This window comes from Caloenas nicobarica, chromosome 6 (genome assembly GCF_036013445.1).
Source record: "Caloenas nicobarica isolate bCalNic1 chromosome 6, bCalNic1.hap1, whole genome shotgun sequence".
Classification (NCBI taxonomy): domain Eukaryota; kingdom Metazoa; phylum Chordata; class Aves; order Columbiformes; family Columbidae; genus Caloenas; species Caloenas nicobarica.
Genome location: NC_088250.1, coordinates 15,123,171 through 15,144,473, shown reverse-complemented (window position 1 = coordinate 15,144,473; position 21,303 = coordinate 15,123,171). Strand labels below are relative to the sequence as shown.

Sequence of the window (21,303 nt, the reverse complement as noted above, 5' to 3'; positions counted from 1 at the left end):
TCAGCCACTTTTAGGCCACATTATCTTTGAGGAGAATAATGGCCCTCTGAAGATAAAGGAGAAAAATTGGAGTTCTTAACATAAATCACACTTTGAAAGATAAGAAAAACGCCAATAATCTTGAAGGAAAATAGAGCTATTTTGTGTTTTACTTGGTAGCAGATAATGCCATAAGGATATTTTTTAATCCTGATATTTCTAAAACTTCTAAAAGCTGCAGAAAGGTTGCAGCATTTGGAGCTTATAAAGATCAATGAAGGGAACAACCAGCGATTTGTTTAAAATGCAAATAGTTGTTTGTACCAGTGTAGGCTTTTTATTTTTTCCCCCATTTTGTATTCTGAAAGACAGATTGGGTGGGTCTCAGAGCAAGGAGAGTTCGGCTACATGACATAATGATCTTTGCCTGAGAATCCAGCCTCACTGCACATTGCCAGTGAAACGGCGTGTCTGCTTTCCGCAGTACCTCTGACAGGCAAGTGCAATACTGTGATTAACCAGCATTCGTTCAAGCTGCTTTCTCTTTCTCGCTCTGCATCTGGGTAAAGAGGAAAATGTCTGGGACTGGCGCAGTGGCAGAACTGTTCAAACACCAGCTTTTTTGGCAGACAAGCATCCCTAGCAGTAATAAAGCTTCCATTGCAGTCTGAAAGCACAGGATGTAGCTTTCCTTTTTGGTGTGAAACCTGGGAAATCTGTGAACCATTCAGTCATACTTCCTTTCCGTTCCACCCAATAGTTATTCCTCCTACAGTACATGGAGCAGGAAAGGATTTTCAAGATGGACAGCGTCCATTCGAGTGTTTTAAAAATTGAGGTTTCATCCCTTGATACCTCAAATCACATGGTGGAAAAGCCTCACAAAATATTACATCAGTATCGTTAAATCTGAAAACTTGCTAATAGGTAGGTACGCACAAATTGGCCCTTATGTCTTCATGCAGTCTGTGAAATGGATTCAATTAATTAGCTGATTGTTTTAATACAATTCCAGCTGAGAGAATGTCTGTAGGCCTTGCAGCTGAAAAGAAGAAATCTTGTTAGACCATTTCTTTTCTTGTATTTCCACCTCTTTCCCTCAGTCCTATGAAACAGACACACTTTCAGACTTTTCGAGTGCTCAGCACTTACCTGGCAGGAGAACACGCGGCCAAACCAGGCCATTCTGGCTCAGCAGGCCAGTTAGTTCATTACGAGAGTCCATTTGTTTCCATTACTGATTACAGGATGGAATGAGTATGTTTGATTTTCTTATAAACATCATCATAATACCAGACAGGGAGCCCAGACCATTTACTTCGAGGTAGACACCGTGGCATTCTTTTCTACTCAGTAAATGGAAAGCAGCAATGCTGCAGACACTGGAATGGATTCCTCCATCTGCTCTGGTGTAGTGGAGAACTATAGCATTTCTATTGAAAATGAACAGTGTTATCTCCTTTTGACTTTGTCCTTTGGTTAAAAAATGTATAAAATAGTGCTGGAATACACAATAAATAGATGTATTTACTATAGAAGAAAAGTAAGAAAAGTTTTTGAAGTAATCATCCTGTAAATCAAATGGCCAAAACCAAGTCAGAGTAAGGAAGCACAGGCTTTGTACAGTTAATATTCCATAAATAGCAACAGAAAGACCCTTCTTAGCTTCGGCAGACTTTCAATCTAGTCAAAGTCAGAGGCAAGACCTCCTCCGTCTCAGTGCTTTAGCCTTTACCAGAGTCAATTTAAATAACAGCAAAACTTGTTTGCTGGGCTCATTGTGTTTGTGATCAGATTCTCGCAGATCAAAGCTCCTGGGCTTTGCTTCCCAAGCCATCACCAAGCAGCTGCTGGAGGATCGTGAGTCACCTCTGTGTGGACTATTGCCCTTTCTGAGTCAGAACCAGACAAGCTCAAGACGTTCTTTAATTTCTAACTGTTTAGTCACATCTCTGCAAGTGGGATATGTGTGTCTGCTACTAATGCAATAGCTGGACATTTACTTTGTCCAAAGTGGAAAAGCCTGTGGTTTTTGAGGATACTATTAGGAGATTTTTTCCTTTTGCCATAAAAATGTGGTTAAGTCATGATCATAGCACTTGCACAAATGCAAAGCCAAAAGCAACTACAAAACAAGTCAGCTTCTTGGGTTGTAGCATTTGATAACCAATTCCCATTCACCCCAGTGGAGTCGGGATTGTGTCCCATACGACATCTGTAATCCTTTGGGCCTACAACGACCATATTCGTTTCCCCTGTACATGTTTGAGCTCCTCTGTATACTGCAGGTATAGGTCCTTTGAGACTAAATGGTGATTTTCCTTTCAGTTTTCCCTGTTGGTCTGCTTACATACAGCTGCTCATCTGCTTAGAAAATGGGAAATAATTTAAAAACAGCGTATGATGAAGATGGTATTGCCTTTTTTTCTTTTCTTCACTTTTTAAAATGTTTTAAAACATGAATGCTCAGTTAACAGCATAAATGCAAAGTTTCAGGCTTTCGAATATTAAATTTCATTGTTTTGTACAATGAATGAGAGATTGACGTGGCTTCCAACAAGCCATTGCAATAGCTGCCATAGAAGTAAAGTGCTGTATAGCCACCATATTTAAGACTTTGGGAAGAAGAAGATTTTGCATTGCCATAGGCTTATACTGTTGAGTTTTAATTTTTTTAAAAAATCTTAGGCTAATATATATGTTTAGGAATCAATAAGAAAAGCTGGCTAAGGCAAGTATTTGACTGTTTTACCGCAAGTCTAGAACTAGGCAAGTCAGCTTTTTTATAACCTTATTATTATTATATGTTACTTGCCAATGCTTTAGCACAAATCAGCTTTCCAAAGGATTTTGGAGCTAACAGTTAATCTTTGAGCAATGCAAAATGCATTATGTCATAACATGCTGACACACAGATCTACATCTGAGCACAGAGGGGGTGTCTTAAACAGACTAAGTCTTCCCAGATGTAAGTTTCCTTTGGAAACCTATTTAATACTTTCATTCTGCCAAAGGCCACAGTGATTTTTATTGCAGCTCTCCTAGCTTATTTCTTAATTCATTTAACAATGTCCAGAAAGTTAGAAGCAAATATGAATGTCATTATATCCAGATGTCTTTAATTTTTTCTCTTTTCTTTCTGTTAAATGATGCCATCTACTGTAGAATAACCGAATGACAACCTTGTAAAAATGCAGAGAAATCTGATTTATTTCCTTATTACTGTAAAATCACGGTGGTTTCTGACACATTTAAAATTTGTATTCTTTTCATCTATATTGTTGACTAAAATATGGAAAGGTGAGTAGACTCAGTATGAAAAGCTGGTCACTGAGTAAAGCCTCTGCTTCAGAACAGAGAAGCTGGCTCGAGAACAGTGTTTTCTAACCAGCTTTGCAAAAAATATGGGAAAGGTGACCCTTTTGTGTTCCCCATTTGAGCTGTCCCCTTCACTGTAAGGCAGGAGGATCGCACCTCTGGAAATACCAAAACAACAAAACGAATCAATGAAAATGAAGTAAGGATTAAGAAAAAATTGATGTATGAAAATGCAAATTCTTGGATATGAATTTCCTAGTGAATAAGAACCTTGCTGTCTTAAACACATAGCAAAAAAAAATGTGGTTTTAAAAGGATAAGAGAGTGATACTGAGAGCTGAAAATCTGTATTTTAAAAATAATCAAATACATGGGTACAGAAATGTTGTGTACATTATGCATTTTTAAATATGTGTATGCAAGTCATGTAACTGGATATTACATGTGAATACAGTAACAGTATTAACTTCTTTTATGGTATTTTTATATAACAATTCGTGGTATTTTTATATAACAATTATGTATCAACTATGCTTTGCCTTAAACCAAAGAAAAAATGATCTCTTCCCTTCCTCATTATGTTTGTAATTAAGACGGGCATTTTAATCTGTGGAGCTGGGGAGTGCTTAAGCAGGGTGACAGCAAGTACATCACTCTTAGGTAAAGTGGATCTATGCGGACCCGTGCTCTTTAGGGTGTATTTTAGGTGGATAACAAGCTCTAACCTCTCCAGTAGTTTTGATTTTATTCTGTGTCCCACAGTATCCTGCTTTCAAGGTCTTCTTGTATACAGCAAACTGCTCATATACTACTCAGCTTTTGCCACTATATGATGCAGGTTTTTTCAAGAGTCATTAGAGAGTCTATAAAAAATATTTCATTCATAAAGCCTTCTCGTTTGTCAGGAAACATTTGTCATTACTCTTGTCAAGGCTGGGCAGGTGTTTTTTTTCCTAAGTGCCTGCAGTGAAATCCTGGTTTATTAAAGGAAGGAAGTGTTTCTCACAGAAACAGCAATTAATTAGGCAGAGAATCAGCTTATTTACCTGGGACCCACTGACATGGTTCTGCAGCATGAGGAAACCAAGTGGGAAATGAAGCAATTTTTTTAGAAACTCAGTGTAGCTCGTCAGACTGAGGAGGGATGTCTGGATTTCAGTGAGAGGTAGTGCCTGGTAGGCGGTGTCGTTTGGAGCAGCGTCTGATGCTGTCACCCTGTGTCACGGTGGATGTGAGGAAGGTGCTGTTCTGGAAAGAACCCATTCTTCTCCACCTCTCTAGTGCAGGATCTGAAGTTTCTGGAAAGGCCCAAAAGGTGGAGAAACAAAGGGAAAAGTGGATTTCTAAGTGACAGGAAATGGCTGAGGGGGATTAGTTTTCATATGCCACTGGAATGTTTTAGATTTTAAGATTTTTCATGTTGTCAGAGTAAGGTAAAATACTGGCTCCCAGCCTGGTATCAAGCACAGAAAAGATTGTTGGCTTGAACATGTCTGAAAAGGATTTTTGAAGTTTTTTGCATCTTGTTCTAATCAAGCTGGTGATCAAAACCAACTATTAACCATAGTGTCTGCCTTGACAAGTCAACCTTTTCCTGTTTACTGCTTCTATAATTGAAGTGCAGAAATAACATGAGCTGGTGTATGCAGAAAGCCTCTCATGGGGTTGAAAATGGGAGAAGAAACCTGCTGTCCCATGCAGTGCCCTGCTCCAAGACCCCCCGCTCTGGTTCTCCACTCAGTGAGCCAGGAGGTCTCAGTTGTGTTCCCCATCGCCCTGACAGAGCTCGTAGAAGGAAGTGACCAATTTCATGGGTGACATAGAGGAAAAAGTTGGGTTAATGTGGACAAGGAAACACAGCTGAGCAAGAGAACTGGGAAGGGAGCAATGTCTGAAAAACTAAGCTTGGTTGAGTACATGGCACTAAAGAAGGTGAATTATTGAGATATAAAAGGCAAGAGGAATCAGGGAAGATGAAAAGGGAAGTTACATTTTATGGGAAAGATGAAATCGAATAGAGAAAAAAGGGACTGAAACAGAAGCATGAGAAGAGAGGAAACGTCCAAGTGTGTACCCTGCCAAAGAGCATGGGTATGGGTATGGAAACAAATACTCACAAATACAGACAGAGAGAAAAAAAAGAATGTAAAGAGAAAAAAAGAGACCAGTGTGCTAATGGGGTAGTGGAAAAGAGAAGAAAGTGGGATGAAAGATGCTGCATGTGAGAAAAGATAAAGGGTCTGCAAAACCCATAGGAGTGGACTACACTATAAATTTGGACTCAGTCTTGTACTACATGGCCATTACAACAATTGAATGGCATTCAGAATTTTCTGTCTGGAGCCAGTGGTAATTTTAATGTCAGAGCTTTGAATTACATGTTTTGGCTGGCTTTTTTTTTTTTTTTAATTTTGAAGGGTGATATGTAGTAGGTTACTTACTCTGATGTTAAAGTCTTAAAGATGGTGTAGGTACACAAATAATTCTCCAGATTTTTTTTTTTTGCAAACTGAATTATTTTGAATTATTAGTGGAAAAAATTTTATTCCATTGTTCAAGACATTCAGTGATACCTGCATTTCCAATCTGAGACTTCTCATAACTTCTACAAAACTTACAAGGAGCTTGTCTACCTTTGTAGTGTTATTTTCATATTGGTTTATTAAATGTTTAGGCTTTCAGGATCTTGTTTCTCTAAGAAAATACAAACCCAAAATTTAATGTTTGAAGCTGATTTTCATCAGTCTCTTCAATTCCATTATCTACACAAATTTGATCAGTTGAGTAGCTGTTGGAAGGAATTCACAAAGCCATGAATATTACAGATGAACCATGCTTTTTCTGAAAATACAGACACTTGTAACATTTGAGTGGGCTAGATCACGCGTTAATTGCAAACCATTTGGGCAATTAATGTGAACATTCTTTTAGATCTATTGCATATGTTGCCTTTCAAAAACCGCTTTGAAAACACTTGTTGCCAGCTATTAATGCAAGATGTGAACAACAAGAGCTCGTGTCGGACAGACGGCTTATTCCGCATCCATGTGTAAGTGCTCGTGTTGGCACATGGGGCCGATGCTACGCTCCTTTGAGAGACTTGGCACGTTTGCTTTTTAGCTGCAGCAGATAATTCAATTGCTAATTACACAGTAACTCAGTCTGACACTAAAATTACTTGAGGCGGAAGATTATCACAGATTTAATTGGGCTTTGGATCAGCTCCAGGAGGTTTCCATTGATGTCTATTTATAGACTCAGCAGAGACTCTGCAATTAATGTAACAGATCCTCCTGATATCTGAAGTATTTAGCCTTTTACTTCACATGCATAAACTATATTACAATACAAAACAGACTGTCCAACAGATTTCATGTTATCTTTGATTTGAAAAACACATTTGAAATAATATTGGACACTATTTTGTATTTCTTTCCAGTTGCAGGATGTACCCATCTTGGGCAGGTTTACGCTGACAGGGATGTTTGGAAACCAGAGCCATGCCAGATCTGTGTGTGCGACTCGGGATCTGTTCTCTGTGATGACATCATCTGTGACGACCAGGAGCTGGACTGTCCCAACCCAGAGATCCCCTTTGGAGAGTGCTGTCCAGTTTGTCCACAAACAACACCACAACCTACAAGAGTAAGCTTGTCTCGTTGTTAGTTTGGTGTTGACACCTTCTTGATCCATGTCAGCCTCAATTCATTTTCTTTTAGATGCTTTTCTTTTAAATGCTAAGCCTGTCACTTTCTGACTCTAGGCAAATATTTAGGATGGGCAAATTTTGCTAAATTAAATTAAAACCCACCAGCTTCACAGACTTTTATATTTTTTGTTAAATTCTATCAGAGAGTTGGTACCAGGTCTGATAAAATACTTGTTAGTTCTTGGAGCTATGCAGCTGAAAGCGTGAAGTCCTTCAACCCAGTTTTATGTAGACAAAAGGCAAAGATAAATAGTACAAAGAGACAGAGGGCAACAATTAGCCATTCCATTTTTCATTTTACAGAGGCACACAGGAAAAATACAGACAGGCTATTTGTTGGCAGCATGCTCAATATATATCTGTGAAACTAATGCCAACACAGAATTAAAGAAAGCATATTGCTAATCTTCATTTCTTATCAACTCATGTCTACATCTTCACAGAGTAAATTTCCTTTTGCAGAGTTATTGCAGGCTTAATGTCCTGTAAAGGAAAGGTGATTCAAGTCATACATCCCAAATTTATCATCGTCTTGTTCACAGACAACAATATTATCTAAACCAGTTGCAGCAACTTAACCTCAGGAGAATCGAGAATTTTAGTTCATGCCAAAAGCCCTGCCTAAACCACTTCAGTGAGTGAGCCAGCTATCCTGAGCTCTGAGGTTACCTGAACATTTCATCCTGGTTTAAGATCCGTGAGATTCTGTTAAAGTACATAGATTTTCACAGGCACTCTGAAGATTCTTATACAGAAGATAGGAGAGTGAAAGATACGTGTATATGGAAGAGAAAAGAAGATGTATTTCTGCAGCTCTGTAGTATCTAATCTGCTTAGACATGGAATGTCAAATATGAATACATCACTCAGTGTTATTTGCACCGTGCTAGTGCAAGTGTACAACTTCCAGGGTGCCCTGAACTACTTCGCTGAACTGTTTTAGAGGTGTAAACAAGTGCTATGTGTAAGCATGCTGGAGATTTGAGCACAGCTTGCTCTCTTGTGGAGTCTAGAGACTCTTTTATCGGTTCTATGGTTCCTGATAATAGAGAACACGCAGGACTACTTCCTGCAGCCTCTGTCTTCAATATAGCAGAGTTTGGCCAGCCCACTGGGAGCTGCCCTGCTGCCCTTGGATGGTGTCTAGGGAAATGCCACCCTGAAAGATCCAAGGTAGTTTCAGCTGAATATTCTTTGCTACCACTAGCTGCTGAATACTTAGCAGCTGTTCTGAACTATTAATTGAGAATCCAGATAATACCATGTAACTGAATTATTAACTGAAAAATAAATAAATTGGAGGAGTAGATCTGAGAAATTAAATTAGCTACATTATCACACTCAACATGCTGGACTGAGAAGATTGTAAGTAAACTGTCCCTTACAGCTTTCCACAGTGGACTCCTGTCCCCGGTGTACTCAGTGGCAAAGCTCTACTGACTTCATTAGTGCCATGATTTTGCCTACAGGAGAGGTGTAGCTTTATGGATGGACAATGAAAATGCAAATGAAAGACCGACCAAAAACCCCACAGCTTTTAAATACACTGAATAAGAATAAATTGAATGAATTTGATAAAACTGTATTCCAGTGCTTAAATGTGTTTTCCTCTTGTTTTATATATATTTTTTCTCAGTTTTATTTTTATTTTCTTCCTTAATTTAATTACTTTTCTTTTTTTTTCCTAGACTCCTGGAGTAATCAGCCGAGGCCCCAAAGGAGACCCTGTAAGTGCAAATGTCTTTTTTTTTTTTTTTCTCCCAAGGAAGCTAACAAAATCAAGAGCCAATTCCTACAGTGCTATATACCCCATTCAAGCTGCTGAGATATCCAGCTTTCATTGATGTCTGCACTGTCTGCAAGACTGTGCCATATAGTTATTCCAAAGCAGCCCTTTGGCTTCAGCAAAACTCTCAAAAATTTAAATTGGAAAAACAGAGAGGTTAGTCCAAACTGTATTACATTTGGGGTTTTTTTGTTATATTTCTTCCAAGTAGGAAAAAAATGAAAATCTATGGACTCCACTAGCAGCATGAATTTTAGATTCAGGAATTGACCTGTTTAATATTTCTAGTGTGTTTGATCAAATATCAGCTGCAAGAAGGCTCCAGCAACTCAGAAGTGTTTCCATGTGTGAATTCTGTCTGCTGTGTCTTTCCTGAATGCTCAGTTGTGGTTTTATGTTTAATAGAGTAGGTTTCCCACCACCATTGCACAGACATTGTTACAAATGGAAGGATTTGTCCTGTGATGCCCTTGCAGCTGGAGGCAAGTGCTGACATCTGTATCTGCTCTGTTTGTGTCTTTGCAGGGTTCTCCTGGGGTTCCAGGCAGAAATGGTCCCCCTGGCCCTCCAGGACAGCCAGGGAGTCCTGGAGCCCCTGGACCCCCCGGGATCTGCCAGTCATGTCCCAGTATAAGCGGAGGTGTAAGTTATCATTACATTCAGCTTCTACCTTGTTGCTCATACACATACAAAGCGGTACTGTGGGTACCTGTCCCTAGCACCTTCACACAGCCTTTGCTTTCAGTGGCATTTGTCTCTCATTTGTGCCTTTGAAAAACACAGCTGTGTGATAGGTCGTTTTTTTCGTGGACGAAATCCCAAAATGGCAACGAAATTTGGCTGGAGTGCAATTAACTCTCTGCCTTTTAAAACTTTTGGAGCCAGATCTGATGAAGGACTTAACAACTCAGAAATAATCTGACCAGATAGAAAATGTACAGGAGGAGGTACATCCCCTCAAGCTTAATGAATACGGAACTCTCTCACTTGCCTATACTTTATCCAATGTATGTTTAATAAAGAAACATTCCCAGGAGACTAGACCAAAACACAGGTCCTCCGCTTGCAGGAAGTGCTGTGTAAGTGCTCTTTGTCATGTTCCCTCTTTATTTCTGACCCAGTGAATCTTCAATTCTCTTCTGAAGAGTTGGGCAGACTCAGCGAGCTAATTTTTACTAAAGTTTCCGTGCAGTTGGATTTGTTAAGGGTTCTGAGCCACAGCTAGCACTTCATTAAGAGACAGCGTTGTCTCCCACAGAATTGAGCAAGCCCAGCTTTACAAGGTGGGATTGCTTTAGCGTGAAACTGTTAAAAATTGTATGTTAAAACAATTGCTACTTTTGAACACAGGCCAGTGTTTATAGCTTCTATGTATGCTTCTCACCCCCAGGTAAGCCAAAAACTGAGGAAAGATGTGTTGGTTTTATTTAATTCTGAAAAGATTGCATCTGAAGCACAGAGCTTCTGGGAGGGGTGCCCATGGATCAGTTCACCAGTTTCAGTGGACATCATAATAACTTACCCAGAGCTACTGGGTTTGGGTTGGCAGATGCAGACACAGCGGAGGATGACAGGCTGAATTAGTCACCCACTCCAATGCTGTATCAAAGACATGCTGCTGAATGTTGAGGAGAGGGTTACGATCAGTAGCACAGGAGTCGTCTGGTGCCTGGGCAGCAAAGGAGATGAGTCCACAGTGGTTTGGGTTACCAGCAGAAGACCTCATGTGTTCAACCTTTCCTGCCCAGCCACCTGTGTGCCATTTACAGATGAGATGCATTAATGCCATATTATTCAACTAAGTTGGCTGATGTGTGCATAATAAAATCAACATATGCCAATTAAGAGGGAATTCCTTGCAGAACTGACTGTAGAATTTATAGTGATTTTTTTAAACATCATTTTATATAAATGGGTGTGTCAAAGATGTTATCTGCTCTCAGAAAGTCCCACAGGACATGTTTTCACTCCACGCCTTGGACTGAGCTTCCACTTGTTTTAAGACAAATTGTCAAAAGCATTGAGGCTTGGCTGTTTGGGCTCAAAAGTGATGATTGTATTTGAATTCTTCAGAGTGACATAGTAAAAGAGAAGGAGGAAGAGAAAAGGTGGAAAATGGCATTAGGAAAAAAGTCTAAAACTCAGTTTTCTGAGATATGCAAGTTCTCGCATGGGAAAAAAATATTTAAAAAATATTTTAAAAATCATTTGTAATTCAGGGAAGGACAGATTTATATGTAGGTAGGATTTTTTTTTTTTTTGGCTACAAAATACTCTGAATGAGACATTCATTAGTCAGAGGTAAAAGAAATTGGGAAAATAATAATAAACTATTGCATTCTTTAGTGCAACAGAAAATATTTCATCAACTTCCTTGAGTGACAACAAAGTCCAACAAAAAGAGACTGAAATAAAATGGGAAAAAAAGCTTAAGAGGAGTCAAACAAGAATAAGAGAAGAGAGAATGGTAATTTTCACTTCGGCTGAGGCCCAGCTGTCAAGATGAAAACTGGATGTGCACAGTGTAGGGAGCTGACAATACCATGACCACAAAAGAAAGATATTGGCTGGGCTTCTTTTATGGATGCTTTAAATATATGGCAGCTATATGTCAAACGAGTACTAGTCAATAGATACAATTGAGTTATTTCCATACATTTGCAATACCAGTGTAAGGAAAGTCTTATTTGATTTGTAGCAATCACCTTTTTTCTTTTTTTTCCTTTTTTTTTTTTCTTTCTGTTTTTCTCTATTTCTTTTACAGAGTTTTTCTCCACAGTATGACTCCTATGATGTGAAGGCTGGTTCAGCTGGTATCGGTTACCCACAGCCCATTGTAAGATGATATAGCCTTTTTTCTGTCCTTTTTTTTTTTTCTTAAGAAATTTTCTACTCATAGATTTTACCTTGGATGTGTATGTATCCTGATTTGAATTTAACAAGATAAGTTTAAATTTAATTGTTGCCTGCAAGTGGAATGCCATATAAGACAGCAGTTTGCTTGGCAGTATCATTCTAGAAAGTAACAATAGATTATCTGGGGGTTTTGCCTTTTCTCACTCTTTTTTTCCTTTTCTTATCTTCTTTTTCCTAATCTCTTGCTGGTTCACTTTCGTATGCTACCTAAACATTTCTCGCTTTCTCCATTGCATGCCCTCCTCATGTATCTGCTTTGGTATTCTTCTACTAATTGCTTCCCTCGTTTCCACCACATTTTTACCTCTTGCACTGTCCCTAATCTTCCTTTATCCATTCAGCAGCATTCTGTCTTTACTCAGTATGATACTCCAGACTTGTTTACTTTCCCACCCTCAAATTTGCCTGATAACAAGTGAGTAAATCCTTCTTATAATCTTTTTTTTCATCCCAGAAGCAGTCAAGAGGTTTTCACCTTTTCTTTTTACAATTACCATTTTTTTTACCCACAGCTGTTCAGACTGTGCACTAAAGATGCTGTGTCTGCCCACTAGGCCTGGTCCAAGCTTTTCACAGTTTTCTTTTAGTGAAATAATGCATGGATTGCCTGAAAGAGTTACGCATGAGCTATGCTTCCCGTATGAAATAAACTCCAATGTTGCACCTCATGATTTTCCTTTTAGGCCCTAGAATTTAGAGATGTTCGCCACCGATGACACGGAGTGTTCTTGATTCAGGCACTCTGCTATACAGAGGATTTGGTGAATTGCTGTTATTTGAAATTGGCTGCTGCTACATGAAGTGTAATGATTATTTTCAGTCCAGTGCTGCATAACAAGGTTTGAGTATCACGTGTTGTAACATATCAAGGCAGCTCCAAGCAAACGTGTTATTTCTCAGGGTTCCATCATATCATCCTGTGAAACAAATTTTACTAATCATGACAGCTGTTTTTCCTGAAATATAGTTCATTCTCTTCTCACCTTTATTTTCATCCATTTATTTCTACCTTGTTCATTTGCTAATGTGATCATCCATCTGGTTTTGTATTTGTTTATTCATTTACTTGTTTGCAGCTCCTCACAGTAGTTGCCCACAGCTTATCATATCATCTACATTTTGCTACTTGGTGTCTTAATATGGGATGTGCTGAACCAGGCAGATGACTGAAACACCTTTCAGCTAACAAGCATTGTTACTCCCCTCTATTTTGGCATTTTTCCTGAGGTGCTTAGTGATTCCTTGTGCTCTGATTCCTGGATTTGGGCTAAAAAAATAATAATTTAATTGTGTGCCCTAGACTGTCTTCAGCCAGACTTATCTGTATACTTTCAGGTCATATACTCTTTTATATTGCATCATGCAATGCATGACTGCAAAGCTAGTAATAGAGTAGTTACAGGCAGATGTGACTAAACTTGCTAGAACGAAATAATATTTATCACTAACATTACATAGATTAATTTATTTATTAATTTGAAATAATTTGGAAGAGTAATAGAATAAAAAATCCTAGCTATAGCACCAACATTGTCCCTGGGTGGTGGCAATGCCTGGTATTTCTTCAGTCACACATCTCTCCATTCCTGTCTTCCCAGCAGCTTTCCACTGCTTGTAGACCGATGTTGTACTCCATGTCACAGTTTCTCTTCACTTGCTCATATAACCTCCACATGTTGTCTTTGTCTCTTTCCACCACTGCACATACTCTGATAAAAATCTGCCCATTTGTTCACAGTCTGGAGATGCTGGCAGCAAGCAAATCTCATACCTAACTATCAGTTTATCTCCTCAGTGTGCACCTTGAAAAAAATGATGTCTTGTTGGTTTATAGCCATACATCTTCTCAATTGATTGCAATTGTTGAGTTGATGGCTCCAGTTCATGTTGAATCCAGAGTTATTTTCTACCAAAGAGTTCTAACACTTAACAGCAAGGGATGGCTTGTTGTAGTCACACATTGAAGGCAACCCGATTTCCCCAGACACTGACTACTCTGCCACTTGCTGTATTCTTGTCCTAGAAAATAGCAAATATTGCAATGATTCTCTTTTGCAGACAAAAGACAATCTGTGAACTAATATTGACATGGTATATTGGTAGTATAGTAGTATACTAGTACAGTATAGTAATGGTATTTATCTTGTATAATAAGTTAGGTTCATGTAACGTGTAATACATGACCTATTCTGACACAATATGAGAATAACCCATGAAATACATTATACGCAATATTAAGGTATGTAATAGAATGTCAGTACTGCAGTACATGGTGTTTTTCGTGTAATTCATATGCTTCAATTGTTTTGCCTTCATCAAACCCATGAAGAGTTTAATTTAACAAAAGATTTTTTTTAAGGAACGACATACACCTGCAGTAAACCACTGTGCTAATTTTCAAATATTTTCTGTTTTGCCATATCAATTGCTTTTGTAGTTGTTGCTACAGGAAGCAGAAATATCAGCACTCTTCCCAAATAGACAATTTCCCTAGTAATACCTTAATCCCTTTTTTTACCAGTTAAAATAAGGAACAGTATTACTGATTTGAGTAAAACCATATATATATGGACCTATGAATCCTTTGGTTAGTCCAGATATTATTTATTTATTATGGCTTAGTACTGTTAAAGTTCAGAAGAGATTTCACTGGTGAAAATGCTTGCCTTACTGACAATAACAAAAATATGGCCTTAATTCACTATACCTGTAAGTCCTAAGAAGCCTAGGGTCATAAACAGTTTATCATATAAAGTTCTTCTATAGTTTGGGTATGTAAAATAGCTCCTGAATGCAGGTGAGAAATTTTTAAATCGGTTTTAGAAAGCAAAAGCTGGCATCAATAGACTAGCAAGCAAGTTTGTTAGTACACTTTGGCTCCACCCCTGAAGATGTAATAAAGCTCAGTTACACGGCAGAGAAGCTGAAGCTCATTTACTTGTTTTAACAAATTAAGAATTCCAGTTATCTGTTCTTCCAGTTTAGGTAGCTGAAAAGCTGAGCTGTGAGCATCTTTGTGGGGGTCTAGAGAAGGGGAATAGTGAATCAAAAGAAAAAAATTACAGCTTTGAAAATTTCTTGTGGACTGTATCAGCTAAGGCTGCAAAGAGAAACCCAGTGATCCCTTTTCTGAAGGGACTGTAGGTACCAGGCAATGTATTTAGCAATGTATATATACTGCTGCTGCTTTTTTAGTGCACAAAGTGCACTTTCTCTGTACTAACATGTAAAAATTTCTTTCACAGTTGTTGGTGACTATTACAACTACATTAAGCTTCACAGCTATATTACATTAATATGATGACTGTTCTTTAATCTGCACTACAGAGTGGCTTTCCAGGACCCCCTGGCCCCAGTGGCCCTCCTGGCCCACCTGGTCATGCAGGTCCTCCTGTAAGTAAAATTAATCTTTTCATAATCATCTCATATTCTTTTATATGAACTTCTCCTTTTCTCTGTCATAAATATTAGGTACATTTTCAACCAATAAATCTAGATACTCTGCCGAAGAATTTTATGGATAAATGTGATCTTCTGTTAATTGGGTTGGACCATCTGTGCACCGCCAGGACTCGATGGCTGAGTGCCATATACTGTGCTTGCTTAAGGCCATGTGTTCCCTGAGCTTTCTGCAGTTCTGTGGGGTGTCAGCTAAGGTTGTCTTAAGACATGCCACTGCCTCTCATCCTCTGTCAGCAGTCCCGAAGATTTATTCATATAGAATTTTAAGTGGAGATAAAGGAAAGTGAGAAGCCTAATACACATTCAGTGAACACACAGGGTCTTGAGTTTTTTGATGTACATCTCCTTTTCGAGGAGCAGATTTAATTCTGTTTTCATGGAGACATATTCTGCTTGGTTTTGCTAATTTGACCTTTTGTCATTTGGTGGCAGTTCTGACTACCGTTTTCCTTATGATTATGATATTATTATAAACCAGAGTAGCACCATGGAATGATGCTTGTTCACATCTTAACTGGTTTTTTGCTGCATTATAGGGCTCTGCTGGATACCAAGGTTCCCCTGGAGAACCAGGACAACCTGGCCCTCCTGTACGTATACATTGCCTATTACTATATATGTTAAAGGCATGATCTTACAAGCATGAATCTGTGTCATCACTGGAGTGGATTGAAATCATACAGTCCATTCTGTCTGTTTACTATCATGTATGTCAAATATACAAGTATTTTATTACACCAAATGCATTTTTAATTTGAAGAGTCTTAGTATTTTTATTAAAGTTAATAGTAATTATTTTTCTACAGGGACCTCCAGGCCCTGTTGGAATGATAGGCCCAGTTGGTCCACCAGGAAAAGACGTAAGTTCACTATTATTTATCCAGTGATCAGTAGATGGGAAGGAAGCAAGAAAGTTAATTAAATGGTAAGACAGCAGAGCACATTGATACCATTGCATTTAAGAATTTTTAACATCGCTCTATTTCTCGATTTAACAATATGACTGTACGAAACTAGATTTGGCTTACATTATCTATAAATGTCTGTTCCAAAAAAGTTTCAATTTCTGTGGGTGATTTGATAGACACAATAAAAAACAAACGAACAAAAAACCCACAGGAAACAACAAAAAATAAGCATAAATTTTGATTTATTTTGATCTGGTGCAAAATAAATTAGCAGTTATAAAGAAAAGCAGACAGTAGCGCTAGTTGTCTGCTCCCTTAAAATCTTGCTCTAAGAGTTAAGTGTCCTTTGTGTCACAGCTGGGAATCCTGAATAGCTATAGTACAAGGTGAGACAAGCAGCTAAAGTTTTTGTCCATTTTGAGTGTTTCACCGTGAAAAATCATTTTTCTGTGATGATCTCTTCCTAAAAGTTGCCTTGAAATGTTAAACAAAATCTTGTGCAAAATTTATTTTTTAAATTCTGGCAACTGTTTTTCGGAAGGTAGTCATATAATGAACCATCACCCTGCTATAATTTTTCCCACTGTCTTTGGTGGAAGCTTCACCTGCTATTCCGACTCACCTTGATCTACTAGGACTGGTTCTTTGTCAGTAACTGAAGCAATAGCAAAGCAGTCAAAAAAAATGTCTTTCTTTCAATAGGGAGAACCAGGAAGACCAGGCAGAAATGGAGACCGTGGAATCCCTGGATTACCGGTATGGAAAAGTCCCCAGTAACAATGGTTTTCTAATCGAAGGTTATGTTTTCCCATTTTGAGTTAGTCCAGTGAATGTGACACACAATGAACATTGGCTTGTGCTCTTCATACAGCAAGTATGGGATTTATTAATCTTTCTATATTTGTGTGTTTAGGGTCACAAGGGACACCCTGGAATGCCTGGGATGCCTGGGATGAAAGGTCAACGAGTAAGTATTGAGTGTATTGAGCATATTGAGTATAGCTGGGTCTGTTACTCTACTCGAATCATGGTGTTGCCCTGTTGTGCTCTTTCAGTTCCCAGCTAAAGAGACTGAATCATCGAATTAAAGGCCAGTTTCTGGAAGATGTAATCTGACCTTCCATAACAAAGACTCTTAAATTTAATCTAGTTACTGCAATTGTAGAGCTCCATCCCAAATGCCGGGCTGAAGTGTGCTTTTCAGAAAAGCATCCACTCTTAACTAATAGCCATGGAGAGATGGAGGATACAGAATTTTCTTTCAAAAGGTGTTCCAATAGCTCGTAGCACTCATTATTAAAAATATGCCCCTTTATATGAGTTTTTTAATGAGTTAATATTTTGCCAAGAGGAATCAATTTTTCCAGAACCCAAGAGGAATACTTTTCACAGATACGGTTTTCCTTTCTCACAGGGTTTTGATGGAAAAGATGGTGCCAGAGGTGACAGTGGAGCTCCTGGTCCAAAGGTAAAAATCTGTAGTGTCATCTTTGTAATAGGTAGAGCAATACCCTCCATCATTTGCTATATAGCTATGCTTTGCATATTATGCAATTATAAAAATCCATTAAACATTAAGGAAACCCATTGAATATCTCCATGAAAAGAATGAGAATCTTTCCGAATCACATCATGTCCTGATTTTCCAACTGTAATAAAGATGAGAATCCAAAACAAAAGGACATGACTGGGTCATCTGACTTTATTGCATAATATTAAAGGACCGAGTCTTCCTGATGTTTTTCTGTTCAAGTATTTTGTTCTGGCACTTGTTTAGACTTCTCAGACCTCACAGACTTCAGTTCATGCTGAGGATGCTCAGCACCACTCAGAAAGGGGCAATGGATTGGGCTGTCTCTTTTCATGTCTCTTCCCTTTGAATAAACCACAAATGTTTGCACCAAAGTTCATTCTGTCATTGGTGTTTTCCTTCCATAACAGGGTGAAACTGGTCTTCCTGGAGCAAACGGAGCACCGGGCCAACCGGTAAATATGTGTATCCTCTAGTATTTGAATGGAAGTGCCAATGGCACTTTGCAGTTAACCGAGTCACTCATCTTTCTTTTAACTTTAATTACCCCACTGTATGCACTGAACGATAGAGAGAGATGCAAATAAGAGCAATGTCTCTTTGCTTAGCCATATTATTTTGGGAGCCATTTAACAGACTTGTTTTCTTATGTTTTCTAGGGACCAAGGGGTCCAGCTGGTGAAAGAGGAAGACCTGGGAATCCTGGTGGCCCTGTAAGTAACTGCAGATCTTGTTCCTAACCAGAAACAGCACATATTTTGTTTCAATATGTTGAGAATTCCTTACTACCTAGATTTACCTTTAAATGGTTTTAATGCAAAGGATTAGAAAACTATACAGGGCCTGTAAAATCATACATGAAAACTTTTCAGTCCCCAATTAAAGATGTAACACTTCTAACTCACAACGTGTTCACCATCTTATTTTCTATTTCTATTTCCATTTCTAAATGGATAGATCACACATAGTTTAGTGTTGCAGCATAAGCTCAGGTTCAGCCAAGAGGAATGAGGAGTGGAAGCAAAGGGCAGCAGTGGAAGGCAGAGAGAGGGAAAACTGCAACTCAGAAGGAACTTGCAGGAAAATGATAAACTTACTCTTTGACTGAGATTAGGGGGTATGTTCTTTGCTCTGAAGGAAATTGTAGCTCATAGTGTACAATACAATCAAGAAAGCACCACTAAAGTGTAATAACCAGCAACTTGTTCATACAAACGCTGTATAACCTGAGCAGCAGGCCTGGTATAGTATGTCTACAAGACAGGCAAGAGGATTTAAACCATAGCACTATTTGTTAGGGTTTTGGAGTGAAATTTTAGTCTTTCATGTGAATTAGAACTGTTACTTTGAAATATACATCTATTGCAATCCTATTTAACTGTCCACACAGATGATGCTTTGTAACTGTTATTTCCTTAAGAAATGTAATAAGAATACATTTTTGCATCTTGATGTCTCATCATTACAGTGCAAGTCACATAAAGTGTTGGATATTCCTTCACAAAATATTTAGTTAATTATTATTTTAGAATTTCACAGTTGAGGAATACTTGGGTCTTGGTCAACTAAGTGGGAATGTATGGACATTAAAAGATGGTCTGTGAGTCATGTGCATTAAAGCATGTGGGTTCTGTGCGCGGGCTGGTGCTCCATATCCAACACCTCTCTTCTTTCTGTAGGGTGCCAGTGGCAAAGACGGATCTCCAGGAGCAGCAGGCCCACCTGTAAGACTTACAGATGTTTAAGTATTTGTGTTGCTCAAGTCTAGTTACTTCTAACCCATGTTCTGCAGTGCTGGCAAACTCAAGAATGAGCATTTTATTTAATTATGTTTCATAACTGTGTTGGTTGAAATGCTTCAAGCATACAGTGCAATAGGAGAGCTTTAACACTGTAAATCAGAAAATGCCTAAATCCAAACCCGGATTATTCTCAGAGAACATACTGATGGATAGAATTGCTGTTCTCTAAGGAGATCAACTTTTGAATGGTCTTATCAAATACATTATTTAGGTGTCTGAGCTGGGCAAAAATTTTTATTTTCCATCTGCCTAGAAACATGACCATGTCAGCTTCAATGTGTAACAGCTATATTGGCTTTTTTTTTGTCCTACACCTTTTTTATAATTACAACAAATTTAAAATAGTTTTTACAACTTAACCTCTCTAATGATAGCTTTCATGTTTTTTGAATTTACAATACAGAAATTTAGCTGAACTTGTAAAAGTAAGGGTGATTAAGATGTAGGTGTGATCTTTCAGGACTAGCCAAATTTCATCTTTTATAGCATGATTTATATTTGCTATTTTGCCAGGTGTTTCCTTACTCAGAGAAAAATCTCATAATCAGGCACTTTATTAAAACTTAAGATTAATTCCATATGGCTTTTACCTTTTGCATTAATAGTATTTCTTTCGCATTTAAGGGTCCCCCAGGTCCTCCTGGAACTGCAGGATTTCCAGGCTCTCCAGGTTTTAAGGTATCCAGCTATAGATGCATATTAATACAGGATGTGCTCCTTTCTCTAGTTAGCCACCTTATGTAACTATACATCTTTATTTTATGAATCCTCCATTTTCTGGGTGCTATTACACTGTTTGCAAGAACTGATGTGCTTTCATATGCAGCACAAGACAAACCCTATCCTCATCACTTTCACAAATATCCCCCCCAAAACACCATGAAGTGGTAGACCAAGCTGATTGGGCTCTTGCACTCGGTGGTAATGGTGGTGGTGATAACCTTCTTCCCACATCACGCAAAGATGTCACAGTAGAGGAACAAGCTGTGAAGCTCATACTGATTGCCCTGGAGACGGCTAAAATCCATTAATTTTCTCCTTTTCCTGTTTTTCTGTAGGGTGAAGCCGGTCCTCCTGGTCCTGCTGGGTCTAGTGGTAGTCCTGGAGAGAGAGGAGAACCTGGCCCTCAGGGTCATGCTGGGCCACCTGGGCCTCAGGTACACATATACCACATTAGAACTGGGAAGTGTTGTGCCACCTGCCCTTCACAAAGCCATGCATGTCATTTGGTTACTCCTAGGTTAGCAGCATTGGTTATTTATACATTTATTTTTTTCAGGGCCCTCCTGGAAGAGCTGGAAGCCCTGGCAACAAGGGTGAAATGGTGGGTACCTTTCCTGTCACTGTCTTCTGCTGCACTGTGTTGGTGAGGGTCACTGTTTGGACTGGACAGTCCAACAATGCTGTGCTTTCCTCATCCCCACCTACTGTCACTCTCTACAGGGACCTGCTGGTATTCCTGGAGCTCCTGGTCTGCCAGGAGGCCGCGGTCTTCCTGGTCCTCCAGGTACAAGTGGAAACCCTGGAGCAAGAGGCTCTCCAGTGAGTTAATAATATTCATTACACTGCTTGTACAAAAGTATGGTGGAAGTAGTTCTAATTAAAAAAAAAAAATTGAATTTGTCCTATTAACTTGAGATGGTCTAATAAATTATTTTCTAATAACAATAGGAACTCATTTCTTATAAACTTGTATTTCTTTCATACATTTTTATATTGCTATATGTAAAAATTATACATAAATATAATATTTGCTTTCCTAAATTATCTATCAATTCTGAAACACACAACAAAAAAAAGGCTTGTCTAAAACGGCTACATTAGACAAAATCTGTTGATTCAAAAATCTTAATTTCACCTGTTTAAATTCCCATGGGCTGAGTCGAGAGTCC

The 21,303-nt window shown here is 38.6% G+C and overlaps 1 protein-coding gene across 1 annotated transcript in view; it reads left to right on the top strand.

Moving 5' to 3' along the window:
• COL3A1 (collagen type III alpha 1 chain) overlaps positions 1 to 21,303 on the top strand; it is a 51,580-nt gene that overhangs the window by 11,192 nt on the left and 19,085 nt on the right. The window contains exons 2-18 of the mRNA XM_065637307.1: positions 6,737 to 6,942; positions 8,695 to 8,733; positions 9,318 to 9,434; positions 11,557 to 11,628; positions 15,036 to 15,101; positions 15,707 to 15,760; positions 15,977 to 16,030; positions 16,781 to 16,834; positions 16,992 to 17,045; positions 17,493 to 17,546; positions 18,020 to 18,064; positions 18,269 to 18,322; positions 19,289 to 19,333; positions 20,036 to 20,089; positions 20,470 to 20,568; positions 20,691 to 20,735; positions 20,855 to 20,953. Of these exons, the coding sequence (XP_065493379.1) occupies positions 6,737 to 6,942; positions 8,695 to 8,733; positions 9,318 to 9,434; positions 11,557 to 11,628; positions 15,036 to 15,101; positions 15,707 to 15,760; positions 15,977 to 16,030; positions 16,781 to 16,834; positions 16,992 to 17,045; positions 17,493 to 17,546; positions 18,020 to 18,064; positions 18,269 to 18,322; positions 19,289 to 19,333; positions 20,036 to 20,089; positions 20,470 to 20,568; positions 20,691 to 20,735; positions 20,855 to 20,953 (1,211 nt within the window). The remainder of the gene's footprint in view (positions 1 to 6,736; positions 6,943 to 8,694; positions 8,734 to 9,317; positions 9,435 to 11,556; positions 11,629 to 15,035; positions 15,102 to 15,706; positions 15,761 to 15,976; positions 16,031 to 16,780; positions 16,835 to 16,991; positions 17,046 to 17,492; positions 17,547 to 18,019; positions 18,065 to 18,268; positions 18,323 to 19,288; positions 19,334 to 20,035; positions 20,090 to 20,469; positions 20,569 to 20,690; positions 20,736 to 20,854; positions 20,954 to 21,303) is intronic.